The 10,889-nt window shown below is 39.6% G+C and overlaps 1 protein-coding gene across 2 annotated transcripts in view; it reads right to left on the reverse strand.

Annotated features, from left to right (window-relative positions):
- The window catches only part of Cenpp (centromere protein P), a 177,131-nt gene that overhangs the window by 156,325 nt on the left and 9,917 nt on the right, over positions 1-10,889 (reverse strand). For both annotated transcript variants that reach the window (XM_021179814.2, XM_021179816.2), the window contains exon 4: positions 10,274-10,362. In XM_021179814.2, coding sequence (XP_021035473.1) covers positions 10,274-10,362 — 89 coding nt within the window. The remainder of the gene's footprint in view (positions 1-10,273; positions 10,363-10,889) is intronic.

The following is a 10,889-nucleotide window of genomic DNA, read 5'->3' on the forward strand; positions in this document are numbered from 1 at the left end:
TGGAACTCACTTTGTAGACCAGGCTGGCCTCGAACTCAGAAATCCGCCTGCCTCTGCCTCCCAAGTGCTGGGATTAAAGGCGTGTGCTACCACGCCTGGCTTATACAAGTTCTTGAGTGAGAACCCTAGGTACCAGCAAGCCGGGGCTGAATAGCTTGATACCAGAAAAGCCAACCACATCTTTAGAAGGTGGGAGAGCAGGGCTAGCAAGAATATATATATATACATACACACACACACACACACATATATATATATATATATATATATACACACATATATGTATATATGTATATGATACAGTATATGTATTTATAGTCCCAAAGCTCATCAATTAGCATATGTTTATGATTTCACTCCCTCACTTGTAAAGCTTTACGTATGATCCCTTAAAACAGTGGATCAGGAGTATCAATTAACAGTGTCCCTGAAAGACACTTCTCTGCTAAGGGAACAGTGGAGACCAGTGGCCAGAATTAAAGTTAGCCTCTCCAAAGCACACTGGGAACTAGGCAAGCTGGCAGTATCTATAAAGAAAAATCTTGAGGAATTTTTAGCACTGAGGAGTATTTAGCATTAGAATATAAGCAGCATCAGACCAACATACAACATTTCCCCTTTTTTTTTGCCCAATTAAAAAGGCTCTTTTATAGTAATAAGCAACATATAGTAGGAACTATTATGAAACAATTATGATGTAAGATGTGGGCCCGACAAGCAAATCCTGGGAACTAGTGCTTGATGGTACTCAAATGATGCCATGTGAACCTTCTCCCCAATTTAACTGGTCAATAAAGGGCTAGAGCCCTGTTATTGGGCACTGGAAGGAGAAAGGTGGGACTGGAGGTTTGAGAAGGGGTTGCAGGTAGAGGCAGAGAGGGAGGGAGAAAGGAAGGAAGGGAAGGAGGAAGGGAAGGAGGGAAGGAGGGAGGGAGGGAGAGAGGGAGAGGGAGAGAGAGAGAGAGAGACACACAGAGAGGAGGAGAAAGCCACTGGCCAGGAGAAACAGCAATAACAAGGGGCTTTATTGGAGTGGAAACTTAAGGGTTCTTTGGAAAGTCTGTTGGATGGTGGTTTGCTGGGGCAAACATGTGAAGGAACATTTCGTTAAAGTGGACAGAGGTGTGAAAGGCTAAGGCCGACTCATGAAGGAATGTTTCGCTGAAGTAGACACAGGAGAGAGGATGTTCTGCTAAAGCAAGCACGTGAAAGGACATGTGATAAGGATTCTTTACTAACAACATGCATGTACATTGCGTAGTTGGGTTGCATTTGTTGGGACTCCACAGAGAGAAACACACCAAAAAACTTCTGGTGGTGTGTTGCAGTTTCTTACTGCTTCGGAGGACTCAGGCTGATTGGCAGAGTGATGTCAACTGAGACAGATGCATGTGCTGAGGCAAGACATGTGCAGGACATGTGATGTTTGGAGGGTATAAATAGGACTCAATGGACAGTGATGGGAGCTAAGCTGCACTTGCTTATAAAGCTAGCTGTGCAGTGCTTGTTGGAATCCAGTTTTTGCTGATCTTTGCTTCCCTGAGAGAGGCACAGCAAGAAAGTCTGGCATTCTTCCTGGTCCCTCCTGCTGACTTGAGCTGAGGCTGAGGCCTGGCTGTCTCTCTGCTAGGTCGTGTCACCATTGTTTCTATCCAGAATCTACCAAGTGGACTGAGCTGCTGCTGCTAACCTGAGAACTGAACTGCCAACAACACTGATGGGAGTTGCTCCAAAGGATCTTTCTAAACAGGTCCACCACCCGCCCCCCCCCCATATCCTTTCTTTCTCACTACCTATGATAGGTGGTGGGCTAAAGGGGGAGTTAAAGTATTTAAGAACCATCAATAAAAATAAGGTTTGAAAAAAATTAAAGATATACTTTATAGCTGGGGAAAAAGTTATTATAGCACAATCTAGGCATATGGCTTATAAATAAAACATTTGGATTATATGTCTTTTATAAAGGCTTAATTAGGATTGAAAATTTCTACTACAGAAAAACTGCTTTTCTGCATGTACATCAAAAGTAATAAAAAGAATGTTATTGGAATGCTAGTAATAAAAAGAGCAAAGCTAGGCAATATCAACACTTCTGGTATCTAACCAGTAAAAATCTAGCTACTTGTGATAAATGGATACAGAAAAGGAACACAGTGAAAAGCACAAGCACTCTTGGTCCAGCAGACTGCCACTGCTCCTCAGAGAAGGCTGTAGATAGGATAAGCATCAGTGAATGAGGTGCCATGACAGACTGAATTGTCACTTGTTTATCCCATCAATCACCAGTCCCCAGACAATTTTCTGCCAGCCTATCACCAGTGGAATCTATAATATTATAGAGAAGGAGAAGCACCATTCTGTCTTTTGGGGAAGCAACACTATGTAGAGATTCCTCTACAATGGTGCCAATCCAGGTGCTACCAATGGACTCTCAACCTTGAATAGTGCCACTTATGGCCTCTGTTAGTAAATTTATTTTCCCTCTTAGACTTCCTGCTAGTAAATCAGCTATCCTTGTATCTTCATGCCACCTCAAGGTGTTTATTCCTGTCTCTTGTCTACAACAGTTAGGTTGTGGGCACTAGGCTTTGTGAAACCAGAAACTAATTTAGTCATTACTGTATTCTTAGACTAAGAGACTAACACAGAGCATGGTCTTTACAATACTTGTATCTTAAATTCAAATATACCAAATTTCTTTCTATGATGTACAATTTTACAATTATTATCAAATGAACAGAGTTGAATAACCACTACCACAACCAAATTATAAACTAGTGTATTTAATACAGAACAGTAAGAAGAAATAAAACAGACTTCATGTCAAATTCTTAATATAGATGGATATCTTTAAAATATTTAGAGGATTAAAAAAAACCTACAAGCCCAAACTGTCAAGTAAAAATTCTATATACAAAAGAAAACTTTCAAAAATACAGATGAAGAAGACTTTTAAGAAGTAGAAAGAGCAGGTGTGGTGGCGCACGCCTTTAATCCCAGCACTCGGGAGGCAGAGGCAGGCAGATTTCTGAGTTCGAGGACAGCCTGGTCTACCAAGTGAGTTCCAGAACAGCCAGGGCTATACAGANAAACCCTGTCTCGAAAAAAAAAAAAAAAAAAAAAAAAANAAAAAAAAAAAAAAAAAGGAGAAAGAGAAACAGGAGGAGGAGAAGCAATAGCAGCAATAGCAGCAGCAGAAGCTGAAACAATTCATTACAAGTAGATTTTTACTAGGAAAAATAGTAAGATTAAGGCAAGGATTGATATTCTTAGAAGCCATGTCTCAGTATGGAAGGAGGAACATACAAACGTGAAACAGGAGCATGTGTAAACACAGTATAAAGATGAACTAGAATAAAAGTAGAAGTACTGGCATGAATTCATGACTCCATTATTCACACTTGTTCACATATGGACATAAAAGGTCCTATGATTTCATGTGTGTGAGACTGAGTATAAGCACAGATTTCCTAGTTCTGTCTCCTAAAAACAACAAGAAACAAAACACTCCAAAAGCAATGAATACATCTTGTGCCCCATCTTGGCTTCTAATACCAGTCCCAACTAAAAGTCCTCAATCTATGGATGGGACAGAAGAGGTTTTATATATTGTAATTTCTGGAAACCTTTTAATATCAAATTATAAGAAACTGCTTGAAGATATGCAAAGAATATCATCAACATATAAAGTAGTATCATATGGCTGCAGGGGCCAGCTCAAAAGGATTAAAACTAGTGGCCAATTTTCAGATATGTTGATAACTAACATAAATAAAAAGATTAAGAAATTACTTAACGGGGTTGGAGAAAATGCTCAGTGGCTAAGGACATTTACTTCTCTTTTAGAGGACCCAAGTTCAGTTACCAACATTTCTATCTGGTAGTTCAGAACTACTTAGAAGTCCAGTTTTACGGTATCTTTTGCCTCTGAGGGTACAAACACACACAACACACACACACTAAAAACTTCAAAAGTACTCATCAAAATGGGACTGATGGACACCATCCCAGCAATATAGAGACATGAACACAATATATTAAAAAATAATAGAGACATGGCCCCCAGTTGAGGCAGGGGGCCATGTACCCATCTTCAAAATTTTTGACCCAGAATTGTTCCTGTCTAAAAGAAATGCAGGGACAAAAATGGAGCAGAGACTGAAAGAAAGGCAACTCAGTGACCAACCCAACTTGGAATCCATCTCATGTGCACAGACCAAATCCTGACACTGTTACTGAGGCCATATTGTGTGTACAGATAGGAGCCTGGCATGGCTGCCTTCTGAGAGGCTCTACCAGCACCTGACTGAGACAAATGCAGATACTTAAAAGCAACCATTAGATTGAGGTCAGGGACCTCCTATGGGAGAGCTGGGAGAAGGACTGAAGGAGATTGCAACCCCATAGGAAGAACAGCAGTGTCAAGTAACCTGGACCCCTCAGAGTTCCCAGGGACTAAACCAACAACAATCAAAGAGCATACATGGGCTGGTCCGTGGTCCTGGGCACATGTGTAGCAGAGGACTGCTTTGTCAGGTCTTAGTGGGAGAGAATGCACTTAATCCTGTGGAAACTTGATGCCCCAGGGAAGAGGAATGCTGGTGTTGGTGAGGTGGGAGTGGGTGGGCAGGTGGGGGAACACCCTCTTAGAGGCATCGTGGGATGGGGTGAAGAACTTGAGGAGGGGAGGACCAGGAAGAGGGGCAACTTTTGTAATGTAAATGAATAAAATAATAGAAAAATAGTAATATAGATTTGTTTTTCAAGCACAAAACCAAATTCTACTGGAAAATGAGGGGAACATGCAAGAGTGAAAAAGTTACCATTCTCAGACAACATTGTATTATATGTACACGCACACATAAAGACAAAAAATTAGAAGGTAGAGTGAGCTGGGAAGAGGAAGGGGGCAAAAGAAACAGTAGATAAAAATGACTGAACAGGCTGGTGAGATGGCTCAGTGGGTAAGAGCACCTGACTGCTCTTCTGAAGGTCCAGAGTTCAAATCCCAGCAACCACATGGTGGCTCACAACCATCTGTAACAAGATCTGACTCCCTCTTCTGGGGTGTCTGAAGACAGCTACAGCATATTTACAATAAATAAATAAATAAAATTTTAAAAAATGACTGAACTACATTAGGTACACATATAAAATGTTATAATGAATTCCAGTATGTTTAACTAGTATAAAGTAATAAGTTATCCTAAGACTATCACATTTAAGAGGGAGATATGTTGAGAAGAAAAATGTCTATCACCCATACAATATTTTCTCAAGGATGCCTAACATTAATTGATCAAAAGAAGAGAAAATAAAATTTCTATTGGAAAACAAGTGAAGTCCATATCTAGTACCATTAATGGGGGCAAGAACCTGAATTAAACAGGTTATAGGGACTAATGTAGCACTTACCCCCTTTTCCCATTAATTAATTAACTTTATATCTGGATTGGCGCTTCCCCTCCCTCCTCCTGCCCCACTATGTACCACACCTTTCTCCTCAGAGAAAGGGAGACCTCCTCTGGGTCATATCAAGTCGTGGTAGGACTGGATACATTCTCTTCTACTGCAGCTAGACATGGTGTCCAGCTATGCTGAACTCACTGCTCTTACTCTGAAAGCGGATACAGATGTGGATGTTCCCAGCCTTCTCAGAGAAGCTTCTTTTTGCAGTAGATGGTGATTAACACAAAGACCCACAACTGATAAAGGTGCAGAGACTGTGGGATGCTCAGCCCTAAGTAGGACATATAGATCACACCCCATCCTCCAAGGCTCAGGGATCATTGTGGAAGACAAGGAGGAAACATCGTACAAATCAGAGGCAGTGATACCTAGAATAAAATTGTTTTCTGAACGTAACAGAGCAGTTGCACATATGGATTTATAGCTGTGGTGACAGCATGCGCAAGACAGGTGCAAAATCCCAGCATGGAGAGAGAAACTGGCAAAATATCTGACCCTAGCTCAGGAGCTATTGGTAGTTTGACAGCTGCTGGGAGAAGGAGCAGTTGCATTCTTTAAGGGTACCGTATACTGACTAGTGAGAGCACACACCCAAAAGTGGATTTGATGGATTCAAAAAACAAAGTAGGGAGGAGGGTGGATCTAGGAGGAGTGGTGGGAGGGAATGAATACTGTTAAAATGCATTGAATGACATTTTCAAAGAGAAAATTAAAAAAATGAAAAAATTATTATTTCTAAAGATGGCAAAGTCAGAAATGGCAAAGGTCCTGGATTGTTCCAGATAAAAGGACGTAAGAGACATGACAGGTAAAAATCTGACTTTAGATTGTATCATAGATCTCAGAGAAAAGAACAAAATGAAAGGGATTATGAAATCAAGTACAAAATCTGGACCATAGATGGCATGCTAGAAAACTAATCATCCCACTATACTTCCAGAAGGTAAAATGCACACGTTAACACGCAGAGCTCTGACACTGCTCAGCATTCCCTTAGTAGATAAGGCCGGGGATCATTTCCTACCACTGCAAAAAGCAACCAAATAAGCAAGCAAAAACAAAAATAAAAAAGCCCTATAGTGCTTAAGAGTATTGGGGTACCACAGCTAGGATACTGAATGTGTGGTTTATATTCCAAAACAGTTCCATCAGAAACAGTAAAAAGACAATCTTCTACTGGAAATAAAACAGTGTTCTCCTGTGTTATTTAAATGATGTATCATTAAAATAACCAGGTGTGGTGACACAGACTTTCAAGTCCAGCACTCCTAAGGCAAACGCAGGCAGATCTCTGTGAGTTCAAGGCCTGCCTAGCCTGCAAAAGGAATATCAGGCCATCCAGGCTAGATTTTTCTAAACAAAGAAAAGAAGAGGAGCAGAGAAGAGAGGAGAGAAAAGGAAAGAAGAAAATAAATTATAATATTATCTAGTGGAAACTTCAATGTATGCATATCACTATGTTCGCATGAAAACTATAACATAAAGAGAAAAAAAATGGACAGATCCATGATTAATGGGGATTACAGACTATACTTGCAATAGCAAAGTACACACACACACACATACACACACACTATATAAATTATATAATTATATATATTTGTCAGTGTGTGTGACTTTGCCATTACCATTCAGTCAAGTTCAGCTCTTGGCACAGCAGCTGCTATCTATGGGAACCTGGAGAGGAAAAAACAAAAACAAACAAACCTTTGTACTCCCAGATTCTGCCATCTGTGTGCTCTGATGGCCGATATTGCTTCTGATCACAGAGGTGCAGACAGAAGACAGGGAGCCTGTGCTTTGTTCTCCTAGAGCTGGCATTACAGGCAGTTATGAGCTGCCAACATGGTGCTGGAACTGAACAGTGAGTGTTTTGTGCCCCTGAACCAACCCTCCAGCCCCGAGAAAGTCATTTTCTCCAGAGATGTGGCCCTGGTAGGTTGTGCATGCCCCAGTGAACAGCACCACACCCATGTACGTAATGGGAAGCACTGGTTGGATTCAGATCACTCAGGGGCAAAAAGAAGACATAAAGTTGTAAGGTGATGTTTTGGGTGTTGGGTCCAAGAGATGAAGGAACAGAAGGGAGGAGTGGATATCATCTAAGAATAAATTAAAACATAAAATACAACTTCAAATGACTACACAGACTAGTCTTATAAATATGTTAATAAGTAAAAGAAGCAAGATGATAAGAGTATAAATGACAAAGCTACATTTCCATGAAGTTCAAAGATATACAAAAAAAAAAAAAAAAANAAAANAAANAAANTTCAAAACTTGGCAAAGCATACCTATGGAGTCAGACCTCAGGACACTGATTAGACATGATGTGCAGGAAGAGTAACGAGAGAGCTCCAATGGCCTGTGAGGACTGTTCCATAGCTACACTTTGCCACTTCCAGCAGTTTACTAACTAGGTCTCCTAAAAATTGTTTTCTCTTATGAACGTTTATGCTGTCTCAATAGATAGGTGTTTTTCAATGGCAAAGTATCAGTCTAGTCAACTAAGTCTATGAAAACATGATGCGCTTTTTTTTTCTTTTTTAAATTGAAAACCTACTATGTTGCAGGTTTGGGTACAAGCACTAAACGCCTTGTCCCCAGGGAAGGGTGGACACATTTTGTACAATATATATATATTATATATATATATATATTGTATATATATATATATACAATATATATATGTAGGGAAGGGTGGACACATTTTGTACAATATATAATATATTATATATATATAAACTCTAGATATACTAAGAGAAAAATTAAGTAAAGAAGCACAGAAAAGGCCGAAGAGATAGCTCAGTGTCTAGAGGACCCAGGCTCAGTTTCCAGCATCACATGGCAGCTCATAAACTGTCTGTAACTCCACTTCAAGGGGATGTATCACCCTCTTTTGACCTTCATGGGGACCAGGCACACACATGGTACAAATACCTAGCGTTAGCTCTCAAACCTAGAATGGCTGAGGTGCCTATTTAACATATCAAGGTGGACACTAAGCTGCCAGGTTCTTCCACATCCCTTAGTCCTTTCCCTGTTATGGCTTACTGCGGGCATATCCTGCCCCCTACCCTAAACTTCTCCAGTCCCGGTACTGGCCTGCGCTCCCCTCCTTGCAACTGCCCCTCTATATAATCCAACCATTTTGGTCACCTGGTCTTTCTACCTCATGATTGAGAAACAATTTCTAAGTCTAGACTTAGAAGACAACCAAAGGAAATTTAAAATGTTGAGCTTATGATTATGATATTAGTAGTGCTTTACCAGAGCTAGATTAATAGCTTATCAGAACTCCATGGATTAATGTCAAAATTCTGAGGTTTTGAAGTCTTGGTATAATAAAAGCATAGAGAGAGGGAAAGAAGTCTGGAACATTTTTTATTCCTATATACTTTAAATCACTTTCTTAGATTCTCATAATTTACCTAAGCTTTCATATCCTCAGATCTTTTACCTACATGCAGGAAAAACACTCATACATATAAAACAAAAATTTAAAAGAAGCATACAGGCAGATTTCTGAGTTCGAGGTCAGCCTGGTCTACAGAGTGAGTTTTAGGATAGCCAGGGCTACACAGAGTTTAGAAACCCTGTCTCAAAACACCCCCACCAAGAAGAAGAGCAGTAGTGAAAACCCTCCAGTTCCATGGAAGGAGCAAGGCCTTCACTAGGCCTGCGACCCTACACAACACTGATGAGTGGTGCCATGTGTCTGCAAGATAAGGCAAGACAGTCAGAAATTTAGGGCAGCCTGTGTAACAGAGAGTGAGACATCCACACACACCCTATAATACACAGAAAAATAATAATCGTGAAGGAGAGAGATGCCTCAGCAGTAAACAGGAAGAACTTCAGAAGACCTATAAGTGGTTCCAGGCACCCAAGTCTGGGCCTCTAACTCCAGCTCCAGGGCATCTGATGCTACTGCCCTTCTGAACTCATGTGAACACACATACATGTAAGTAAAAAGAATAAAAAGATATCTTTAAAATAGTAATAATAATAATCCCAAATACAATTCAACTGTTTATTAACACTGAGTTAGTCCACCACATTAACAACATGATAAAGGTTGGCACAAGTCACTCAATATTTGCTTCAGCTTGCTTTCCCACAGGTAATGCTTACCACCCAACCAAAATTTACGAGACAAAAATTCAAGAAAAACTAGCCCATTATAAACTAATCAGCATACCTGGACTCAAAAATGACTCAGAGATTGGTATTTGTTAAATAGGAGCTCTAATACACCTATGGCTTGGCATGTATTCCGAGCTACTAAAGGAGCTAAGGTAAAAGGGTAAGTTAAAATCAGCTACGGCCACATACAGAAACCCAGTCTCAAAACCAAAGTTATGAGTATATTAAAAGCTCCAGTGAAAAGGTGATCAGCATACACATACAGTGACATTTTCTGACCTCCAAAGGCATTGCACACACATAGTATATAAACATATATGCAGGCAAAATACATTACACAAAAATTTTAAAAAGAAAAACTATTTAATATGTATTTAGAAACAGAAAAAATTGTAAAGAAAAATTTAAAACCTATGGAGTAAAACAACCAACCAGAAAGCAATAGATTTATAAGTCAGGAGCTGGAGAGCTTGCTCCGTGGTTAGAGCACTGGCTGTTCTCTGAGGACCCAGGTCCAGTTCCCAGCACCCACATGGCAGCTCACAGCTGTCCACCTCCAGTTTCAGGGCATCTGACATACTCATGGCAGACATAAATGCAGACAAATCTTCAATGCGCAAAAATAAATTATTTTTTAAAAATTTGTAAAACAGCTCACCTAGATGCAAATTCACTTAATTCTGAATATTCTGTGGGCTCCATTATTATGCTGAGGTCAGTTATAGTAGAAGATTTTTTCTCTTTAGTCTAAAATAAAGATAAAAAGTTTATGTACAAGAGCAGATTATCTTTAAGACAAGAATATTTGAAAATATGCAAATCAAAAATTGACAAGAAATTATAAGATATTGGCTATTTGTCAAGTAAATTAAATGATATATTCAGTACTTACTAAAACCTAAAATGATTTCCCAATTCATTACTTAAATTGAGTATCGACACCATAAATATTAGGAGAAATGACATTTTATAAACTTCCAACCAAATAAATAATAGGGAAATAACTAGCAAATATAATTACATAAAAATTCAAATTATCTGTAGGGTGGTCATGGTGCATGCCATGGCTGTCCTGGAACTCAGCAGCCTGGCCTCAAACTCACAAAGATCCACCTGCTTCTGCTTCCCAGAGCTGGGATTAAAGGAGTGCATAAGCACGACTAGTGATATTCCAGAGACATTCTTACAAATCAAATTTTACAGACAACATAATTAAAAATTGGACAAAGGACTCTGTACTGGCTAGTTTTGTGTCAACTTGACACAGCTAGAGT

The sequence above is a fragment of the Mus caroli genome, chromosome 13 (assembly GCF_900094665.2).
Source record: "Mus caroli chromosome 13, CAROLI_EIJ_v1.1, whole genome shotgun sequence".
Classification (NCBI taxonomy): domain Eukaryota; kingdom Metazoa; phylum Chordata; class Mammalia; order Rodentia; family Muridae; genus Mus; species Mus caroli.